General features: G+C 46.6%; 6 protein-coding genes across 7 annotated transcripts; 2 read left to right on the top strand and 4 right to left on the bottom strand.

Moving 5' to 3' along the window:
- Positions 1 to 34: 34 nt before the first annotated feature.
- LOC117900332 (sorting nexin-29) lies at positions 35 to 1,867 on the bottom strand. Its single transcript, XM_034810670.1, has one exon. The coding sequence runs from the start codon at positions 1,764 to 1,766 to the stop codon at positions 201 to 203; it is 1,566 nt and encodes a 521-aa protein (XP_034666561.1). The 5' UTR covers positions 1,767 to 1,867; the 3' UTR covers positions 35 to 200.
- A 568-nt stretch (positions 1,868 to 2,435) lies between these two features.
- LOC117900351 (polycomb protein Sfmbt) lies at positions 2,436 to 9,422 on the top strand. The gene is given in 9 exon segments (XM_034810696.1): positions 2,436 to 2,574; positions 3,412 to 3,674; positions 4,054 to 4,954; positions 5,172 to 5,906; positions 5,909 to 6,529; positions 6,587 to 6,836; positions 6,908 to 7,440; positions 7,511 to 7,932; positions 8,244 to 9,422. Coding segments are annotated over 8 exon segments (3,945 nt in total). The 5' UTR covers positions 2,436 to 2,574; positions 3,412 to 3,527; the 3' UTR covers positions 8,580 to 9,422.
- Positions 9,423 to 11,320: 1,898 nt separating this feature from the next.
- Positions 11,321 to 15,059, bottom strand: LOC117900014 (NAD-dependent histone deacetylase sirtuin-1). The gene is made up of 2 exons (XM_034810199.1): positions 13,254 to 15,059; positions 11,321 to 13,183 (listed from the first exon to the last, which is right to left on the bottom strand). The coding sequence occupies exons 1-2, from the start codon at positions 14,518 to 14,520 to the stop codon at positions 11,841 to 11,843; spliced, it is 2,610 nt and encodes an 869-aa protein (XP_034666090.1). The 5' UTR covers positions 14,521 to 15,059; the 3' UTR covers positions 11,321 to 11,840.
- Positions 15,060 to 15,477: 418 nt separating this feature from the next.
- LOC117900017 (dnaJ homolog subfamily A member 1) lies at positions 15,478 to 17,215 on the top strand. The gene is made up of 3 exons (XM_034810203.1): positions 15,478 to 15,638; positions 15,703 to 16,146; positions 16,212 to 17,215. The coding sequence occupies exons 1-3, from the start codon at positions 15,570 to 15,572 to the stop codon at positions 16,875 to 16,877; spliced, it is 1,179 nt and encodes a 392-aa protein (XP_034666094.1). The 5' UTR covers positions 15,478 to 15,569; the 3' UTR covers positions 16,878 to 17,215.
- Positions 17,216 to 17,232: 17 nt separating this feature from the next.
- Positions 17,233 to 19,606, bottom strand: LOC117900015 (PR domain zinc finger protein 5). 2 transcript variants are annotated; one of them, XM_034810201.1, is made up of 3 exons: positions 19,585 to 19,606; positions 17,969 to 19,422; positions 17,233 to 17,914 (listed from the first exon to the last, which is right to left on the bottom strand). In XM_034810201.1, exons 2-3 carry the CDS (start codon positions 19,418 to 19,420, stop codon positions 17,357 to 17,359), a joined length of 2,010 nt encoding a protein of 669 aa, XP_034666092.1. In that variant the 5' UTR covers positions 19,421 to 19,422; positions 19,585 to 19,606; the 3' UTR covers positions 17,233 to 17,356. The 2 variants fall into 2 exon arrangements, with proteins under 2 accessions (XP_034666092.1, XP_034666091.1); XM_034810200.1 differs by lacking the exon at positions 19,585 to 19,606 and adding an exon at positions 19,490 to 19,582.
- Positions 19,607 to 19,914: 308 nt separating this feature from the next.
- On the bottom strand, positions 19,915 to 21,325 carry LOC117900016 (protein kinase shaggy). The gene is made up of 2 exons (XM_034810202.1): positions 21,191 to 21,325; positions 19,915 to 21,124 (listed from the first exon to the last, which is right to left on the bottom strand). Exons 1-2 carry the CDS (start codon positions 21,192 to 21,194, stop codon positions 19,944 to 19,946), a joined length of 1,185 nt encoding a protein of 394 aa, XP_034666093.1. The 5' UTR covers positions 21,195 to 21,325; the 3' UTR covers positions 19,915 to 19,943.
- Positions 21,326 to 21,546: the final 221 nt, after the last annotated feature.

Here is a 21,546-nt window from a genome sequence, read left to right as displayed (position 1 = left end):
CGCCATCTGTTGTCGATTACGTGCATTTGAATTTCGGTATAAATATGTCTTTAATATCATTTGTTTACAGCACTTTGGACCAAAACTGCATTATTACACATATAAGTAAAGATCTCCTGCATAACAAAACAGCAATTAAATAAGTGAATACTTGTTCTTTACGAGCTTCCTTGGTTGGTTGAGCCTTCTTCCTTCCTCTGCTATCTATCCCTGAAGAAGGGAAAAGCTTTCTGCAGTTCCGCCTTTGATTTGCAAGCCTCCACCTGTGGCAATGTCTCCACCAGATTCAGCAAATAGATTTGCAACTGCTGCCGCCGTTCCTCCACAAACACCAGATTCATATTGCCAAAGTGCTTCTTGGGCGGAAATTCCACAGAACTGACCACCGGATGGGTGCGCATCAGGGACTTGTGCAGCTTATTGAAATCGCTGTAGCGTCGAAACAGCGTCCAGTGCTCCAGCCGCTGACGCATCGTTATGTGTATCTCGTAGGTGTAGTGGGAGCCCGAGCGCTGGGTCTTGGTCAGCTTCACATGTGGAATGGTAATGAGGAAGTTGGAGCAAAACGATGAGGACGGATCAATGCCAGTCTCCTCGAACTGCCTGGTGAGGCGGCGCACCAGCTGTCGGTTCTGCAGTTTGAGCTCCTGGACTCGGGTCTCCAGCAGGGCACAGCGCTCGGTGAGGAGATTTATCTGCTCCTCCAGCGCCACTTGCTGCTGTGTGTTGGCTATGCAGGTGGCCGATGACGAGGACTTGCTCCACTGCGACGAGGTGTCGCTGCGATCCTCAAACTCCGTATCGATGGCAGTTTGATGGTTTGTTGGCTGGACGTCTGGCAAGGGTGTCTTGAGGAATTCCAATTCTGGCTCTATCGGGTCATACGGGGCATCGGTTCCCTCGTCGGCTGTCAGTTTGGACAACTCTTCCTCCACAGCATCTTTGGACATGAGCTGTTGCACCTCCAGTGATTCTCTGGGCGTGAGGGCACCCAAAAGATCTTCGGTGGAGTTGGCCCCCTCGATGGGACGCTCCACAGCATTGGCAGTGCGTCTCTGCTTACGCGCAGCCACAGGTACAGGATTTGGGGCATATATTATTGGTTCCTCCTTGCCCGGGACGGCTGCCGTCGACCGTTTGGGCGCATTCAGCTCCGTCGTGTCCACTTGCAGGGCAAACAACACATCCTTGAGGGTTTCTAGAATCTCGGGCAGCTTCTTGGCAGCCTCTTCGTTGAGCAGCAGCGACCACGGTGTGTAGTAGCGATGCAGCTGCTCCTCGTCGCTCAACCAGGTAAGTACGTGACTCTGCAGACGCTTCTCGTTGAGTGTGGAACGGATGAAGGCCCGCCCACGTCCCGTCTTGGTCCATATCTGCTTCAGTTCCATGTAGCGTTGCCTTTCGTGCGGCGTTAGGTGCGCTTGGCAAAAGTCCCAGAAAGTGGGGTCGTTGTTGTTGCTGCTGTTGCCGCCGCTACTCCCACTCACAATCTCCTGCATGTTCTGGATAAAGCTGGCCGCACTGAAGGTCACGCTGATGGACTGCCGCAGGCCATAGCTGAGGAGCTCCTCCAGGGCCTCACAGAACTCCTGCACCGATTCATCCCGTTCGGTGGCCAGTTCTTTGCCTCCATAATGCTGGGAGATTTGTTGCGCACTTTCTTGCAGTCGTCGGAAGATGTCCTCGCGTCTTTGTCCAAATGTGCTCCCGCTCAGGTTGGTGCGCATGCTCTTCAGCGACTGCTCCAAAGAAGCATTTTCAGGCATTGTTATTCCACAATTTATTATTTAATTACTCATCGAATATATTTTTTCTTTTCATTGTTTTTGACAACAAACTAACTGCGCAGTGCTGGTGAATACTCCACTCAAGTAGTGTTTGCGCGCAGCCCTGGTCATTTTGCGCGAAAAAAAATGCCAAAAATGCTATCGAATCATGATTCAGTGCAGCCCTGGCAACTAATTGCTAGCACTGACTTGGCGTACAAAAACTAGGGTTGTCAAATATCTAAAATAAATCATATCGGTGATATATTTTGCTTGGAAAATATTTAAAATATATCACTGCAAAAATATTATTATTTTTTATATTCGGTGGCTCTAGCTCTTATAGTCTCTGAGTACTAGCCGACAAGTAAGGCTGCCAGACGAACAGACAGACATGGCTATTTCGACTCGGATATTGATGTTGATCAATACTACTAACAACAAAATATATATTCCTTATGGGGTCTGGAACATTTCCTGCTGTGCGTGACGCAAATCCATTTTTGTGCACATACAATATACCTCATATATTTATTTAGATCATGTGGTTAGTTACCGAATTTAAAATATAAAAAAATATCGCAAAAACATATGAATATATTGATAGTTTGGGGAAAAAAAAATCACGATATAAATATATTTTTATGTAAAAAATATCGATATATTGATATTTTGATACATATTTGACAACCCTAACAAAAACTCGCATAAATTCGTAATAAAACAATTTAAAATGCTTAAAACTGTCTTGCAACAAGTGGATACTGTATATAGACCCTAAAGCCAACGCGTTAATTGTGCTACAAATGTAAGTTTAACGCACGGCTATTTTCGAGCGTTTTCTTTTGTGTTCTGTGTTCGTTGGTTGTCTGCGCGCACCGTGCGCTTCATTGACTTTTCGAGCGAGTGTGGGCCAAAGTAAAAAGAATCTCACGAAATGCGTGTATATTCTATACAAATTTGTGTTGTTTTTGAAGCTAGTAACAACTGCATTTGTTAAAAACTAATTTGAGTATGTCTGGCCAGGCAGCAGCGGAAGTCATTAATCACATTTCCATGCCGCTGCTTTGCTTGCTGTAGCGCCCTTTGCGCAGCAGCTGCGTGCGAAAAAAAAACGCAAGTAGAGAGAGAGAGAGAAAAGGAAAAAGGCAAACAAACGGGGCTCAACGAGGAACAGGCGCCGCCGGATAAACTCCATATGGCTCTTGGGGCCTTGCAAAAGGAGGCTTTACTGTATATGTGTGTGTTTGTGTTCGTGTACGATTTTTTTGTGCGTGTGTTTGTTTGGGGAGCTCTAACTAAAAAAAAACACTAAAAAGATCTGCTGAGAATGTGTATCTTGGTACATATAATCACAGACATGTGCTCGAAAGTCCTGCACTGTCATTGCATACAAAAAAGTACCTATAAATACAGATCTTACAAATTTTGTTAAAGCTGTGTGGCAGCCGACATTCAATCCCATTGGGATAATTGCTATGGCTTGATTATGCACAACTCCCAGAGAACAAGGTTTATATTTAATTCCTGTGGGTACATACATACATAAAGGAAACCACTACACCTTATAATTGAGTATTGAGTTTATTTAGTTTTAAATAGTTCTGTTAATAATAATATATGTTTATAATCTCTCTCTTTTTAGCTGCTGTTCAGTAGATCACATTAAAAGATTTACACTCAAAACTAATTGAGAATCGTTGAGTATAAATGTTTTGGCCTTATTGAATCCCTGGAAGAAACAACTGAACAGCATCGTCTATGAATCCGACCGAGCTGCATATGATGTGGATGAGTAGTCAGTATAATGCCGCTAATATGACATTGGAAGATGCGACAGCACTATTGAATCATCCCACTGTTGGACTGCTGGAGGAGATGTCTGGCCATCATCATCAGCCCACTTTGGTGAGTGCCAAGAGGTTAAATATTTAGAACCCATTCAGAGCCAATCTCTCAGTTCAAAGATTAGTAAATATAATACGAAAACTATCTGTTGAGTATAAGATGAAGATTGGCTTATATTTGTTAGTCTTTGAAAACTGAAGACAAACCCAAATTCCGTAGGTTTTTAAATGGGGATTGGCCACAGAAACTCTCTTGTTTGCGTCTCAGTTTTTTGAAAGAATTGGAATTCGTTTACTTATTTCTTCTACTTTCTTTTCTATGATTTATGTATTCGGTTAACAATTTAACAAACAAAATCAACACAAAACACAAACCAAACGAATCAAAACCACCAACCAATGATCGATCCCTCTCCACACATGATATTAAAAAAATAAAGGAAATGAATCCCATGATGGGCCTGGTTGGGGGTGATTTCAATGGTCATACAGCCACACTGAGTGGCACCCTACCGCCTGGCACTCTGATAGCCACCAATACCAACAATCTGTATAGCTTCGCCCACTTGGGTGGCCTGCAGCATCAGTTGCTCCAACAGTCGGCGGCAGTGGCCGCCTTTCAGAACTATACCGAAGTGATGGACGCTGATGGTGTGACGGTTGGCATGACCACAGATCCACATGGCGAGCTCATGGCTGGAGTTGGTGGTGGCGGTGGCGGTGTGGGTGGTGATGCGTGCGATGATGAGGATCAGGTGTATGGCCACCAGATAGATGATGGCTTTGATGATGGTGGCGCTGGCCTGGAGCCCAAGCAAGAGATAATCAACATCGATGACTTTGTGATGATGAATGAGGACAATAACTCGTACGATGGCACCGATTTTATGAACTCCTCGGACAAGGATATCTCCCAGTCCTCCTCCTCATGCATGGCACATATGCAAGGCGGCGGCGGCGGCGGTGGTGGCCTGGGTGTGGCTGGACCAGAGCACGACCTCCTAGTGCCTCTCGGTGATGGCCTGATGCATCATAAGCTGCTTGGAGCCACACTGACCCCAGCCATGCCGCTCAGTGTAGGTCCTGGCAATGTTTTTGGCAACATAATGGTCAGCGCTGCCGAGCCACCCAGCAGCAAACAGATGAAGGGCTACAGAGGTGGCAACAGCACAAGCAGCGCCACTGTCACCACTGTGGCTTCGTCGGCCGCCGTGATGCGGGCCCAGCGAAAGACGCGCAAAATCGAGCCTGTGAACAGGCCAGGACTTGTCCTGAAGACACCAATTGCCTACAAGGGCAACATAGACCCATCGGTGATACCAATACAGAAAGATGGCATGGGTAAGGTTTCTCTATCTGACATACATTTTGAACCTTAGTTTTTGTGTTCGCTTTCCGTTTTATCATTTCGTTTTTGTGTTTGCAAGAATTTGGGTTTGTATGCATACATATGGCAGAGGGTTAGAAATAAATAAAAATATCCAACATATAATCATAAACGTTTGCCTAAAACAATTGCTAACAATGCATACTTACTTATTCTCTTTTTTCTCCTCAGCTGTCTGCGAACGTTGCGGAGCCATTGGTGTAAAGCACACATTCTATACAAAATCTCGACGCTTTTGCAGCATGGCCTGTGCCCGTGGCGAGCTCTACTCATTGGTACTTAACAATAAAATGGAGACAACAGGAACGGGAGCCAACGCGGCACACAACAGCAACCAGTCGTCGAGCAGTTCCCCTTTGCCAGCAGCATCTGGCACTAGTCTGGATGTCACCGAAGATGTCCTACTGTCCGCGGATCAGCAGCAGTCGGACATTGAGCTGGACCTGCAGGCGGCACACATAAAGAATGCAAATTATCGCTTCCGCATAACCGATCAATCAAAGATCACACAATTGAATAGTTTCGGCGAGCCCATGGCTTTGGGCGGCGATGCTGCTGCCCATAATGTACAGATGGCCGCCGATGAGACCATTGCGGCCTTGAATGGCGCCGCTGTGGGCGATGCAGCGGCCCCGGGTGGCGAGGCGAATGGCAGCAGCAACGACACAAACACAGCCAGCAATGCATATTTGAGTGCAGCGCCCACGCCGAAAGCTTTGCGTTTGTTCAAGGATGTCTATCCGCAGGATGATCTGCCACAGATACCCAAATATGAACGTCTGCCGGCGCCGTGTCCACAAATGGAGAAGATCCTCAGCATCAGGCGGAGAATGTACGATCCGACACACTCGTACGACTGGCTGCCGCGCCTAAACAAGGAGAACTTCAATGCGGCGCCTGTGACCTGCTTCCCCATGCACCCGGCTGTGAGGTGTGGGATAATCTCGGTGTGGGCATGAAGGTGGAGGTGGAGAACACAGATTGCGATAACATAGAGATCATCCAGCCAGGACAGACGCCCACATCCTTTTGGGTGGCCACCATCCTAGAGATCAAGGGCTACAAAGCCCTCATGAGCTACGAGGGCTTCGATACGGACTCCCATGACTTTTGGGTGAATCTCTGCAATGCCGAGGTCCATTCGGTGGGCTGGTGTGCCACACGTGGCAAGCCCCTGATACCCCCACGCACCATCGAGCACAAATACAAGGATTGGAAGGATTTCCTCGTGGGTCGGCTCTCCGGGGCCCGTACGCTGCCTTCGAATTTCTACAACAAAATCAACGACAGCCTTCAGTCGCGCTTTCGCCTGGGCCTGAATCTCGAATGCGTTGACAAGGATCGCATTTCCCAGGTGCGCCTGGCCACGGTCACCAAGATAGTGGGTAAACGTTTGTTCCTGCGCTATTTCGATACGGATGATGGCTTCTGGTGTCACGAGGACTCACCCATTATACACCCAGTGGGCTGGGCCACCACGGTGGGTCATAATTTGGCCGCACCTCAGGACTATCTGGAGAGGATGTTGGGTAAGAGAGAGATATTTTTCCAGTGTAATTTGTCACTTATTTCCCCTACCTTTATAGCCGGTCGCGAGGCCATGATTGAGGTGCACGAAGACGATGCAACCATCGAGCTATTTAAAATGAATTTCACCTTCGATGAGTACTTTCTGGATGGCAAAACCAATGGTTTTATCGAGGGCATGAAGCTAGAGGCAGTGGATCCTCTAAATCTTTCCTCCATTTGCCCGGCCACAGTGATGGCTGTGCTGAAATTTGGCTACATGATGATACGCATTGACTCGTATCAGCCGGATGAATCAGGGTCGGATTGGTGAGCCTTTCGTTAAACAAATAATGTGGAAAATTAAAGCAAATTTTCTTTGTTTATTTGGTCAATTGCAGGTTCTGCTACCATGAGAAATCTCCATGCATTTTTCCTGCCGGTTTCTGCAGTGCTAACAACATTCAAGTGACCCCGCCAAATGGCTACGATTCGCGCACCTTTACCTGGGAGACCTATCTGCGAAATACTGGGGCCGTGGCCGCCAATCAGCATTTGTTCCATCGTGTGGTGCCCGAGCACGGCTTTGAGACGGGCATGAGCTTGGAGTGTGCCGATCTGATGGATCCTCGACTCGTCTGCGTAGCCACAGTGGCTAGGGTGGTGGGACGCCTGCTGAAGGTACATTTCGATGGCTGGACGGATGAGTATGATCAGTGGCTGGACTGTGAGTCGGCTGATATCTATCCAGTGGGTTGGTGTATTCTCGTGGGCCATAAGCTGGAGGGACCGCCACGAGTGTCCTATCAGCAGGTGGCTAAGCCGGCGCCCAAGCCCAAGGTGGCAAGGAAAAAGAAGACCAAGAAAGGCGCAGCACCAGCCGGCGAAGGAAGAGGGACAACCAAGCAACAAAATGACAACAATACGCAGACGGGTGAGGCATCTAATCTGCTCCAGCTGCTGCTTTGTATTTATATGCTTCCTTTTTGCTCTCAATCTTTTAGTTAAACCGCGAACCATTGCCTTGAAGACCACACCGCATTTGCCCAAGCTGAGCATTAAGCTGGAACTAAAGCCAGAGCATCATAATGCCGCCTTCTATGAGAACAATCAGCCCGAGGATGGGGATGCAGATGAGGAGGAACCCGATCCAGATGCCGATGCCGAACTAGATGGAGATGCAGATGGTGATGGCGATTTCGATGGTAGCACCAGTCACATATCTGAGCAATCAACCACACACTCCTCCAGTGATCAGATACTTGGAAGTGGGAGCGGCGGCGGTGGTTCCATCTCAACATCGGTTGTAACTGCTGCCGCGGGCGGGGGCGGCAGCAGCAACAGTAACAAAATGGTAAAGAAATCTTCCACTACTAAATCACCGGCGCCACCAACTGTGGGCCGCAAAGCCACTAGCTACATTGCGGTGAGTATTGGTGTGTAATAATAGTGCGTAGAAAATCATCAGCCAGCCTAGACATAGACCCAGACCTAGAACGCCACTCCGCCTAATCAATCGCCTAATCGCCTGCCTATTGTTCAGCATCACATTCTAACTCCATTGGGGGCTCAGCCAAAAAGCGCCAAATATGTATATAATTTATTTTTACGCACTGTTTACCACCAACCGCAACCCACCATACCCATCCAAGCATCCAACCAAACAACCTTTTGAAGCATCTATAACCCAACAAACTGTTTGTTTACCTTTTCTCATTAATTTGTTTTCATTTCTAGAACTCGTGCGCGACTAACAGCAAGTACATTCCACGTCTGGCCGACATTGATGCGAGTGAGGCGGCCCATTTGGAGCTACAGCCGGACTCCTGGAACGTGTACGATGTGTCGCAATTTCTGCGTGTCAACGATTGCACCGCCCACTGTGACACGTTCAGTCGCAGCAAGATCGATGGCAAGCGTTTATTGCAATTGACAAAGGATGATATAATGCCACTGTTGGGCATGAAGGTGGGACCAGCGTTGAAAATCTCCGATCTGATTACACAGCTCAAGTGTAAGGTGAATCCGGGTAGGGCCAGATCCCACAAGGCCAATAAATCCTCGTACTTATAGTGCGGGGTTGATGTTTGGATTTGGACTTTCATAGATATTTCATATTTTTTTTTAAATCGATACGAAATTTATCACCGATACACACACACACACACACACTTATATTTATAGAAATATATATAAAACATACTGAAGTATTTGTTAGCCCTTGAAAAACGTTGTCTAAACCACAAACAATTGTATAACTTTATGCCAGTCTCATACACATTAGCTCGCGTTATTTTATAAATCGATTTAAATCGTGTCATAGTCCGTACGTAGTAGCGCTACAGATAGACGTACGCTCTTGTTACAACACTCAGAGTTTCTTTATCACAAACAAATTGTACAGGAGATCATCAAACTTATGGGGGAGTGGGGATAACAAAACATTTTTCTAAAAGTCATAGTTTTTTTGTATACATAATCAAAGTTAAAGCAATATGCAATATAATGCAGTATATTGTTATATTTGTAAATAGGTTACATTGTTGACCAAGCAAAAAGTCCTGTCCTCCATGGTACCCCCACCCCCCCTATAAACTATCCACACAATTTAATATTTGAAACCAGGAAATCCATGCAGCATCTCGTCATGTTAGTCGGGATCCGCGGTCTGCTGCTCCTAGTCCGTAAGAATCAAAGAGAGATATCACACAGCGCCTACAGCCCGCGCGCGCTCTCTTGCTCCAATTTGTTTGCTCTTTTCCGTAGAGAGTATTAAATGGTATACACATACTTTTAAGGAAAGGCAACCCAAACCCCTTAAATATTAGTTCATCTAAGGTATCTAGATAGCATTAAGGTACCAGCTAATGTCGAAAATACTTAATAAAACCGAATTCGAAATTGCAAGTATTGAAAGAAAACTTTTATACTCTTTTTATTATATTTGGGAATGGGATTTGTTAATGATTTCAGGATGCTACCTTGTAAGCAGTCCTTGTGGTCCTTGATGGACTCAAGCGATACAGGAGACTCGTACCTTCGCCAGGAGGCATGCCATGTCCTGATCCGACAGGAAACAGCCGAGTTATAGCGTTGAAGGGGATTATATAGAAAAACAATATTCAAATGGCATTATCCTTAATGTCCTAGCACCCGAAGTGATCCGGGACATTTTCCCGATCCCGAGGAGGCGTGACATGTCCTTTTTCGACAGGAAACAGCTGAGCTATAGCCTTGTAGAGATTAAAAAGAAAAAACAACGTGAAAATGGCATTATCCTTAATGTCCTTGCCGATCACGAGGGGGCGTGGCACATCCTGGACCGACTACAAATAAAGGAGAAAACAACAAAACAAATCTCTCCTGTTATTTTTGTCAAATTTTGACAGTCACCTCTTTGCACAGTGGCGCCCACGCGATGAAGACGGTCATTTCTGGAACTAAAATAACGTAGTTCGAGAATTGGCCGATCTGTGTTGGGACGCCACTGTGAACTTTTGAAATTGCTTCACTGAAATGGCCGAAAACTGGAAAATGTTCAGACCAAGTACCAGGCGAACAGAAGTCAGTAGAAGGTAACTGGTTTCCATGTTTTTTCACTGTGTCAAAATCTGGATGCTATGAAACCGCAATGCATTTTTCAGTCGCCAAGTAACTAAAATGAATTGCGGTTTCATAGCATCCAGATTTTGACACAGTGAAAAAACATGGAAACCTTCAGCCTTTTTGAAATACACTGGTTTCAGTGTGAGCATACAGCAGTCTGGTGCCAAAATTTGGTGGCTCTAGCTCTTATAGTCTCAGAGAACTAGCCGACAAACAAGACGGACAGACGGACGGACGGACGGACAGACAGACATGGCTCAATCGACTCGGCTATTGATGCTGATCAAGAATATATGTATATACTTTATGGGGTCGGAAACGTTTCCTTCTGTGCGTTACATACAACCTTTATCCGCACAAATACAATATACCCTATTTACTCTTCGAGTACCGGGTATAAAAATGAATCGACTTCAATGCAGATCACTTTAGGGCTTTATGAAATTGTGTGCGTTTTAATTAAACTGCAAGAAGTACTCTTGTACCTGCTCAAATCTTATCTGCTAATAGCTGATAACGATTTTAGGTGGTAGTGGATGGCCCTCATATTTGATCCAAGGCTCCAAATATTGTGGAAAATTATAGACATTTTGGGGATTTGTGCTTTGGACAATTGGGCTTAGATTATGCACTAAAAATATCAAACTTTTATGGGGTTGATTCTTTTAATCGAACCTCATGATGAACAAATCTAGAAACGATCGCTGCCATATTTGTTAAGAACAGCGTAAGAAAGTCGTAACTTTCCCTCTTCAATATTTCCTTTCATTTTATTATTTTAATCCAAGATTTCAATAGATCGAAGCGACTTCCAAAAATAAAAACACCAATACCTATTCCTTTTTACATATTTTTGTAAGTTTTTTGTTTATATTCTGTGGATATTAATACAATTGTAGACATAAAAACTAAGACTTAATGGCTAAGGGGTCTACAGTTATGTTTGGTGGCTAAATATATTACGCTAAAATTTTGATTAAACATTTTTCAACACACCAAACTATGAACTCGGATTCAGATTCAGAGTTATACTATATAGCAATAGTTATATGTATGTGTTGGGTGTCTGTTGATGTATTTTTTCGATGCAGGATGAATTGGAAAATAGTTGCCATAACCGATAGAATTTTGGGTGGATGGGAAATAAAAGAAGAGGAAAGGGTAGGGTTGGGGGGTTCCATTTACAGTAAAAAGTAATAGGCGTGTGCTTATGTACAGAGTGTTTTGTTTTTTTTGTTTCTTTGTGTCTAGTTCTTAAATACATCTAGAAATGTTTATAGTAGTTTAATATGTCTAATACCTTAAGCCTAGATTTAAAGTTGAGGCGATTGTTTTCATCTCCATCTTCCATCTATCTTTTTGTTTTTGTTTCCATCTCTCATCTTTATTTGCTTTATCTAAAAAGGCCTCAATAACAAACTTATAATAATAAAATACTAACATTTACAGCGTTGCGTTCCGTTTTGAAAGGAAAAAAAATAATAAATAAAGTAAGAGCTTGTGCAGAAAATATCAGAAGGGAGGCAGCGAAGGACGAGGGGTAAAGCCTCTCGTGTGCTCTCGATACGCTTCAATCCTTAATTTACGTTCAAGGCGAGCTTCTCTGGACATACATTCATATATTCATATTCTGTGGTTCTGTGGATCTCTAAGCATCAATTGATTTAACTTGAATTTAAAATAAATATTATTCTACTACCAAGCATACAAATATATAATTATTTTACTTTACACGATGCTTGTGTATGAAGCGGGAGCTGGATGAGGAGGTGGGCTCTCCTCCTCCTCGCTGGGTCGTCGCTTCTTCGATGGCGGCGTTTCACCCTCAATCGCTGGTGCTGCTGGCTGCTGTTGCTCAAGGCTGGCGCTTGCTCTCTTCTTGCTGGGACTGCTGCTGCTGCTGTCCAATGGATGTTCAGTGTCATCCAGCACGCTAACGCCTCCAGTTATCTCGGTGACAATGTGTGCCTCTAGCGATGGGGGCAGTAGAGGTGACAATGGTACAGAATTCAGATCGCAGGCTTCCTCAGCATCGTCATCATCATCGTTGGCCCCTCCCATATTGCCAAAGAGATCTGCAGCATGTCCCTCCCTACGCATCACCTCGTCATCCTCATCATCATCATCACTGTACTCGTTATCCCAAAAGACCTGGGCACCTGGGAACACATACGAACAGTTGTTCGTGTGACAATAGAAGGTGCCTGGCACCAGACGCTCGGCGGCTGTCTGTCGCTTGCCGCCTCGCTGTGCCGGCATGGGTGTTAAGCCGCGGCCCACAACTCTTTTGGTCTCTTGGACCAGATTACTGGGACGCACATAGCAGCTGGCAGGGTTGGCGGAGGAGGCTTCGTTGTCGCACTGCTCAATGCCGCTATCCTTTGAGGAGTCGATCGACAAGTGGCGATAGCTCTCAACTGGCGGCGCAGTACCAGGTGAAACGGCAGGTACTTCTACTTTTTCAGCTGCCGCTTCAGCCAGACGCTCGCAGCTCGCAATGTCTGTCTTGATGCGCTCAATGGCAGCCCGATCCTGGGCATCTTCGGCACTGGGCGGGCGCTTGTTGCCTGTTGATGTGAATGTGGAGGACTCAAAGCCAGAGTCAGAGCAAGTACCAGCCGAACCCAAAATGTAATCGGTCGAGCCGTTCGACTTCAGGGACTGTGTATCTGTGTCCAACTGTGACTGCTGCTCGCTCTCCGAGATGCAGTGTCGATGGTGCAGATATTGATGGTGATGGAGGCTGAGGTGATGATGATGCTCTGGCGGTAACAGCTCCTTGCATTCGGTGAGCATTGCCTCATCGGAGCACATCTGCTTCCAGCAGCCATCGTCACCGGATAACCGATGACAAATCTGATTGATAATAACATCCGAGTCACCTAGCAACTCCACGTCGAATTTCAGATGATGCAACTGCTCACGATTGATGAGAATCTGCGGCACCGTTGCCGGTATGCTGCTGGGAATGTGGGCTACTGGTCGCACTTTCAGCGAGGAGCCAATCACAATCAATAGATCGCAACAGTCCTTGTCTGTGGCCATAACTGTATGGTACTCATCGGGTAAGCCTAAAGACAGAGAAAAGAAAATCAAGTCAAATGGAGGCTAGTCAACATGCAGAGCGATGGCAGCACTTACCTTCGCCAAAGAAGACAATATCGGGCTTCATTATGCCGTTCTCGACCAGCTGCCGGAGCTCATCTTCGGTGACAGCCACCGAGGCATCCACACTCTGCTCCTTATTGGGCTGGCACTTCGGACAGACGGGTATCCGTTGTGCAAAGATATCGGCCCGCAGGGCGTCTGCATTGCACTTGAACTTGCACTTGGTGCACGAGGCCGTCGAGAAGGAGCCATGGCATTCAATGACCCGCTGAATACCCGCCACCCTCTCCAGTGTATCAATATTCTGCGTATAATTGCGCAGCAGTTTGCCTTTGGTCTCCAACATCTTGATAAAACGATGGCAAGGCGAGGGCCTAAACTCCCCCGGATAGATCTCGCGTGCAAACTTGTAGAAGGGCCGCGGGTCCCGCTTGAAGTAGTTGATATCAAACATGGCCTGTGGATCTGGTAAATCGGGGAAATCGTGGGCCAGCCGGGCATAGATGCCATTGGTGGAGCGAAAGTCTGGTATGCCACAGGAGACAGAGACCCCAGCGCCAGTTAGGACAATAATTCTGTGAGATTTCTGCACCAGATTGATGACATCGTCAAAGGTATTAACATTCGACAACTTGTTACGCCGCTTCGGCTCGTTCAGCAGATGGGCCAGATAGTCCCACAGCACAGAGTCATCGGTGTCGGCTGTCAGACCTGTGGCAAAGTGCGGCATAATGCTGGCAATCACCTTGCGGGGCACACGGCCCGTGTAGAATTCGCGTTGCAGCCAGCGGAGTTTCCAGTCGGTGGCACCACCACCGCCAACCGACGAGCAGTCCGAGCTGGTGTCGTCCTCATCCTCGTTGGTCTCCTCACCAGTCGCTTCCTCGTCATCATCATCATCATCGTCGTCGTCGTCTTCGTCATCCTCCTCTTCCTCTTCTTCATCATCACACTCGGAGTTGGATTTATCCAGAAGTTTCGACGGTTGCAGCGATGGAGGCACATTCAATATTTCAGCTCCCATATTGGCGCCAATTTCTTGTTCTTCAAATATTTTTGTTTTGATTTCAACATTTGCTTTGGCTGCCGGTCCGCCGCCGCCTGTTGCTGTCGATGTTGATGTCTCTGTCGCAGTCGCGCTCGACGTTGTTGCCATTATTTCGGCGCCAAAATCGAAATTTGTTGAAGTGTTCTCAAAGCTGAGAAACTCTTTGGCATTCGGCAATTGCACTTCGGACATGTCGGCCAAATCCTTGGCTATAATATGACCCAAGTGAATTTCCTCGTAGTTTTCCATCATTTTTCCCCCAACAGGCGCACCACCGATTTATTCGAGTGTTGCCTTCTGCTGCTGCTTCTTTTCAGCGCTCTCTTCTTCTTGCCACTCACTGATTCGCTCTCTCTATGCGCTCACTCTCTTTGCGCCGTCCGTTTTCACCGCTCTTTCGTTGGTACACACAAAATTTTACGTCGTCAGCTTCGCACCCATTTGGCTTGATTGAAAAAATTCTCCAGCTAACAATTATGGGCCAATTTTTGCAATTGTTCGAATTTATTTCACTTAATTTTACTTAGATTTAGTTTGGAAAAAATTTTCACTTAATTTAATTGAGTTTTTTTCGTAATTTTTAGACGTAATTTCTGGAAAATTTTCCGATGAAAAAGCAAGATGGCACACGTAGCTGCGCGTGTGTGAGTGCATTTAAAATGTATCAGTGGCCTCCAGTGATACCTTGCCACGCTGCGGAAAATACGCTAGCGCCTGAAAATACTGCAGTGTTGGTTATTTTTAGGGTATTTTTGCCATAAAAATACCATATTCTAAGAGAAAAATAGGGCGTTTTCGCTGTGGTACAGTAGATGCTGAATGCCACAGATGGCCCAATCAAGGAATGGTTAATAATTGATAATATTTTTCCTGTAATATTATTACAAGCGATTACATTTTGATATTGTAACATGAGGATTTGAATCTCAAAGGTTACTATTATATAATTCAATATTACCCTTAAGTTTTTCGAATTTCATGTGTTAAATTGATAATGTAATTCATATTATTATCATGAATGATGGACAAAAAACATTAAAAACATGTTTCAATTAAATGAACGCAAGATGTTCTATTGTGCCAGGTTCTACTGTTCTTGCTGGCATTTGCATTAATGGTATTTTCGTAATTTATTTATTGAAGGAGATTTCCCAGCTCTCGCACTTGGTCACACTAATTAACAATGAACTGAAATTACTGTCATAGTCGAAATTTTTTTATGAAACAAAAAATATAATTGGTTGTACAACAGAAACAATGTACTGTAGCTTTAGTTTATAGGGGGCTTCAGTTGCATAAACATGGACAATTTGAACCTATATGAAGTGCTGGGAGTGGCTCCGGATGCAACCGATGACGAAATTAAAAAGGTAAAGCGCAATTCTCCTTTTCTGGAAATGCATTTTATAATGTTTATGGGGATGCACTACTTAGAACTATCGCAGATTGGCAAAAGAATTCCATCCAGATAAAAATCCCGATGCTGGTGACAAGTTCAAGGAGATAGCTTTTGCCTATGAGGTGCTGTCAGATCCGGAAAAACGTCGCGTATACGACCGCCATGGTTTGAAGGGGCTGCAGGAGGGCGCCGAAGGTTTCGCTGATGCCTCCGACCTCTTGAGCCAATGGTTTCCATTCGGCGGGGCCACCGGTGGTCGTCCCAAGCGTGAGGGAAAAGTGGTCATCAAGCTGGAGCTGACGCTGGAGGAGATTTATGTGGGTGGCATGGAGAAAACGGTGGAATACAGTCGACAGAAGCTGTGCGACAAATGCAACGGCGATGGTGGGCCCCAGGACGCACATGAGAGCTGCGAGGCTTGTGGCGGTGTCGGCCGAGCTGCTGCCTTTACCTTCATGGGTCTAAGCCCTTTCGATGCTGTAAGCTTTAGTTCTTGTTGTTTGTCTTGTTGTTGGCAGTCGTTGAAATTTTTTCGCTTTTGCAGACCTGCCCGGCATGCGATGGACGTGGTTTTACCATCAAAGACAACAGGAAATGCAGCCCATGTCGTGGCAGTGGCTTTGTGGAGGAGAAAATGAAACGGGATCTGATTGTGGAGCGTGGTGCTCCACATATGCTGAAAGTGCCCTTTGCCAAAGAGGGACACCAGATGCGTGGCGGCGAATTTGGCGAACTGATTATTGTGCTCGCCCAGCAAGACCATTCAACCTTTCAACGACGTCACGCTAATCTCTACATGAGAGACCTGGAGATCAGCCTAACCGAGGCTCTCTGCGGCTATACGCATTGCTTCAATCACTTGGATGGCCGGAGCGTGTGTTTGCGCACGAAGCCTGGAGAGGTGTTGCAGCACAATCACATCAAGATGCTGCGTGGCGGTGGCATGCCCGTTTTCAATTCGCCCACGGACACGGGTGACCTTTATATGAAGTTTAAGGTGAATTTTCCTGAGAATGGGTTTGCCACAGCAGAGCAGATGGCTCTGTTGGAGGAAGTGCTGCCGCCCAGGGAACACATCGTCATTCCAGAGGGAGCCGAGGAGGTTGAGATGACCGACTACAAGCCACAAGCGCGTCCAAATCCACACGGGGACGATGAGGAGCACGGAAATTCGCCACACTTTGAGAGCGTCCAGTGCCAGACGGCTTAGTTGTTGTGGTTATGGCTACTGCAGGCTCTATACTTTTGCTTGGATCTTTGGCAGCTTCTGTTCACGCTCAGCGTGGACGAGATCTGCTTCTTGTTGCCGCTAGTCGTCTTAATATGCATAGTATTATTTATCATACAGGAATGTTTGCTGTGAAAAGCTGCGTGATCAAAATTTTGTAGTAATCGAGACTAAGCTTAGCTGGATATGGATCGCGTTCATTACTCCCACTAAATTATTGTACGGCTTACACACACTCTCTAAACCTAAACCTTAACTATTTATTGTTTTTTTCTAAACTAAATACACATTTATCTCACTGTAGAAAAGATAACAACCAACTCGTGCATCGTCTTCCGTGTCAGTGTTTAAATGTTTTATTTGGAACTATTTACAAGTAGTGTAAGCTAAATAATTATAGGACTAGTTTTTCTTTGTTCATTTCAGTGTTAAATTGTTTTGTGGATGGATTGTAGCCTTCCCTACTGTTCTTCATCGTTTGTGGCTGACTCATTCACGTCTGTGGGTGCTTGTGGCTGCTGCAGCCCCAAATCCGTGTCCCAGAGATTGCGAGGGAATGACTGACCATCACCAGCATCCTCCATGTCTGCAACGTGCTTTAAAGGCGGCTTCTTCTTTGGCGGCCCTTCCTCAGTCATCATCTCTGTCATTGGATCGCATTGTTCAGCCGTGCGTGCGGCCTTGAAATCCTCGGTGCTTGGAATGACCTTCATTAGAGTCAAATACTGATTGTACTTTGTGTAGTTGCGGCGCCCAGTCTCATCGTTCATCAGCACACGAGCCTGGTTGTGGGACTTGTCACGATTGGTCTTCAAGCGGATGTGCTTGGTGATGTCCCAGCGCCAGTTGGAGCGATAGGAGCACAGCGAGCACTCAAAGGGCTTCCGATTGAGATGGCCCACAATGTGAACATGGAAGCGCGAGGCAGTGGCTGCCCAAAAAGTGCAGTGTGGACATTTGAAGACCTTCTTCATGGGCGTCGAGTCATTCGCATCATTGCCGAAGTACGGTTCCGTGACCTGTAAACCAGATAAGGATTTAGTGGAGCGTTCAATGAGCTGGTTCCTGTTCACCTCTCCATAGCCAGGAGCTGTTTCCACGCCGGAGTAGTTGACATCACTGGCTGGTGCTGGGTAATCCTCCTCTGTTGAGGCCGCCACGTCTTGGCTGGGCAGGCAAGTAGCCAGAAGCTGCTTAGTGTTGGCCAAAGCAGGCGGACACAACTGCAGATGCTTGACCAGTTCCATGGCACTGGGCACGAGTTGTTTGCAGTGGGAGCAGGTGATCCCGGTCAACTCCAAGGACGCGTCGATGGATGGCGAATGCTTTTTGGAACTGCTCGGCTTCAGATCCAATTGGCCCTCCAGTTCCTTGGCGGCACGACGACGAGTGGGATGTCCCACGGCGGGCACATGATGGTTCAGCTCGTGTATGGTCAGTGACTGCTTGATGTCCGTGCTGAAGTCACAGAGGCTGCACTTAAAGTGCCCAGCGGCGCCATGGTTCTTGGTGTGTCTGTCCAGATTCCACTTGTAGGGCGAGTGGAAGTCGCACAAGTCACACTTGATCAGGGGCATCGAATGGTATTTGACGTGCTTCTTGAATCGGGCACGAATCGGCGTGCTATACGAGCACTTCTGGCACTGATACTTCTTTGGGTCGTTGGACATGGCAGCCTCCTCGTTGGTCGGACTGCTGCCCTCTGAATCGGAGCTGCTGTTGTTGTTCTGAAAGTCCATTTGGACGGAGTCGTTTGTGTCCGGCGTGGGTGTCATCATCTTGCGCTGGAGCTCAAAGGCCATCGAAAAGATATTATCGCCATTGGCCACGATCTTCTGTAGCTCCAGCATCTCCTGCTGGCGATTGTAGGCCTGCACCTTGGCCAGCAAATCCTGCTCCTGCTGCTTCAGCTCAGTCTTAAGCTGCTCCAGCGAGGGTCCATTCTGCATTATGTGCACCAGTCTGGGAGAGATGCCTTTGCTGTCGTCTGCCTCAGCCACAGCTGCAGCCGGACGTGGCATTACGATGCTCTCCTCCAGGCGACGCTTGAGTGCCTCGCGACTTATATTGCGCTTGCCACGCCCCTGCCCCTGCCCCTCTTCACCGGGCAGGCGCTTTGACTTATCGGTGCAGCCATGCACCATCTTCATGTGACGCACCAGCTTCTGGAAATGGCGCGAGGCATAGAGGCATAGCTTGCACTCGTTTATGCTGATCCGTTCGCCGTGCACATCGCGCAGGTGCGACAGATGACTGCGCGGATTCTGGGTGAAGAATGCGCAATGGCCACAGCTGTAGTTTCTGCGTATCTTGCACTGCGGCAATTGTGGCAACTCCCCCTCAGCGGCAGGTTTGTCCTGGTACCATTCAGCTTCCTGTGCGAGTAATGGTAAATTAACCTCCGGACCCCCGGTGTCATCGTCAGCATTGTTTCCAACAGGCATTTGATACATGGCCGTATTATTGAACAGATTGCGCACCACCAGACGGTCGCCAGTGCGTTCCACCATTGATGGGAACTCCATGGCTTCAAATAAAAACAAAAACTAAAACAATTTTGTATTTTCTTTGAGTTTTAAATATTTTTCACCAACTTTTTGTTCACTTTTTCTTTTTTGTCAACGCAATTTATCACCAAAAATTATGATTTGTTAGAGCTCGATTTTTGTTCTGTTTCCAAGATGTTTACGCTACGAGTGCTGTAGTTCAACTGGCAAATCTCTGGCTCAAATTGGGTGGTCGGTCGGCGTAGCGTTCCTTTCCTGCAAAAGCCTACTTGATTCCCAACACATTTCCACCAAGAGACGACCGAACAACCGCGCGGGGCCGGTCTGTGCTAAGACGCAGGCCGAGCGAATGCTGTCAAATTTTTAAGTAAAAAAAGCCTTCCATGGCTTGTGTTTAGTTTATTCAACGCAATTGCTTAGCATTTATTTGTCACAAGTCTTCCTTTGTTCTGGTTTTATTTCAGTGTTGTAAAACATTCTTAATGAACAGCAATTGTTGAGTGTGTGTGTATGTATGTGTCAGGGGTGCAGAGAAGTGGGCTTAGGCCGTGGTCTCATCTTTTGTTTTAACGGGAACATATTTTGTAGTTGTTTCTATAAAGGTGTTGGGCTCGACAGGATTCCACTTGTTGTACAGGCACAGCGGCAGCAGTTGCACCAACAGCTCTGGTTGGATCTTCAGCTCGTAGTCGCTGAAGTTGAAAAGTGGTGGCAACTCGTAGCCGTTGGGCATTTTGATATTTTGGAACTCCATGCTGCGCAGCTCGTCGTAGCTTGCATGTGCACAGGCTGACATGGGGTAGATCCTTTTTTTGGGATCGTACACCAGACAGCGGTTGAGCATTTGGGCCAGATCGTGGGGCACCTCTCGGCCTAGAATATTCACCCAGAAGTTACGTTTATACATGGAACCTCTATGATACCCGCACACGGCATTGATGTTTGGGGCATGCTCCAGACCGCGGGGGCCCAGGGTGTGAACCATCCAGCGCAGCTGCTCCTCGTTGTGATGGACGCTGTGGAAGAGTGCTTGTCCCGTGAACATTTCGGCGAGCACACAGCCGGCACTCCAGATGTCCACAGCGCAGCTGTAATACTGGCAGTCCGCAAAAAGCTCCGGGGCTCGATAGAAACGCGAGCAGATGTAGGTGGTGCTGGCCTCCTTGTGGTGCATAATCTTGGCGCTGCCAAAGTCGGAAATTTGCAGCAGCATCGTGGAGTCGTTGATCATCAGATTATCGGGCTTGATGTCGCGATGGCAGATCTGCATTGAGTGCAGATAGGCCAGTCCGCGGAAGAGTTGATATGAGATTATGCGAATGTAGAGCATGTCCATGCTTTGGCCATTTTGTAGCGAGCTGTGGATGAACTGCGTCAGTGTCATGGGTATGTAGTCCATGATCAGTAGCATGTAGTCCGTTAGCGGATTCCCCAGCTTCACAATCGAGTGCATGTACAGGCGCCGTATGTTGCAGTGGCCCTGCAGCCGCATCATTATCTCCGGCTCGCGATAGCAAAGGTTCGTATCCAAGTAGGTTTGCTTGATGGCCATCGTCTTGAAGGAACTGTCAATCGTACCGACGTAGACACGCCCAAAAGCACCGCGACCAATCGACCTTCTGAAATGTAGAATGAAAGGCTTCCTCTCGACACCCGGTTGATTTTCAGGAATTATCCGCAATGCCGAATCGTTAGGTATCATAACTGGATGCTGATGGCCTTCTATAAAGTTAAGAAATAATAAATAAAGAATGATCAATCAATCAATCCTTCAAGAGCAGCTCTCACCCATTGTAATTTTTCTTTTTTCCTTTTAAGCAGCTCTCGACTATAGTTCTCAGTGCCAGAAATGTTAACACTTTGAAAATTGTGGCATAGATTTGCCAAACAACTGGACTGACACAAAACACCATACATTCGAGCTAAATGGATTTCTTGGAGCTGACACTCAAAGGCTCCTTTGATGAAATATAGAGAATTGAGTAGGTACTCCATTTTATCGATATTAATCACACCTAAATTTGGATCATTTTTAAGCCACAGATCACCCACAGAGGACACTCTGAAAAACAGATCCGTAGAAGCCTCTGCCCTGTAACGGGATAGCAATAAGATCAGTCCAGTTTTAGACGCCTTCAGGGAGT

The sequence above is a fragment of the Drosophila subobscura genome, chromosome U (assembly GCF_008121235.1).
Source record: "Drosophila subobscura isolate 14011-0131.10 chromosome U, UCBerk_Dsub_1.0, whole genome shotgun sequence".
Lineage (NCBI taxonomy): Eukaryota > Metazoa > Arthropoda > Insecta > Diptera > Drosophilidae > Drosophila > Drosophila subobscura.
Note: the sequence above shows the minus strand (reverse complement) of the source record. Positions and strands in the feature narration are given on the sequence as shown.

Coding starts and splice junctions, on each gene's coding strand:
- LOC117900332 (XM_034810670.1), bottom strand. CDS start 1,766: ATGCCTGAAAATGCTTCTTTGGAGCAGTCGCTGAAGAGCATGCGCACC.
- LOC117900015 (XM_034810201.1), bottom strand. CDS start 19,420: ATGGAGTTCCCATCAATGGTGGAACGCACTGGCGACCGTCTGGTGGTG. Junction 17,915..17,968: donor CAGCTCCTGGCTATGGAGAG/GTGAACAGGAAC, acceptor TCTGGTTTACAG/GTCACGGAACCGTACTTCGG.
- LOC117900017 (XM_034810203.1), top strand. CDS start 15,570: ATGGACAATTTGAACCTATATGAAGTGCTGGGAGTGGCTCCGGATGCA. Junction 15,639..15,702: donor CCGATGACGAAATTAAAAAG/GTAAAGCGCAAT, acceptor TGCACTACTTAG/AACTATCGCAGATTGGCAAA. Junction 16,147..16,211: donor GTCTAAGCCCTTTCGATGCT/GTAAGCTTTAGT, acceptor TCGCTTTTGCAG/ACCTGCCCGGCATGCGATGG.
- LOC117900014 (XM_034810199.1), bottom strand. CDS start 14,520: ATGATGGAAAACTACGAGGAAATTCACTTGGGTCATATTATAGCCAAG. Junction 13,184..13,253: donor TATTGTCTTCTTTGGCGAAG/GTAAGTGCTGCC, acceptor CTCTGTCTTTAG/GCTTACCCGATGAGTACCAT.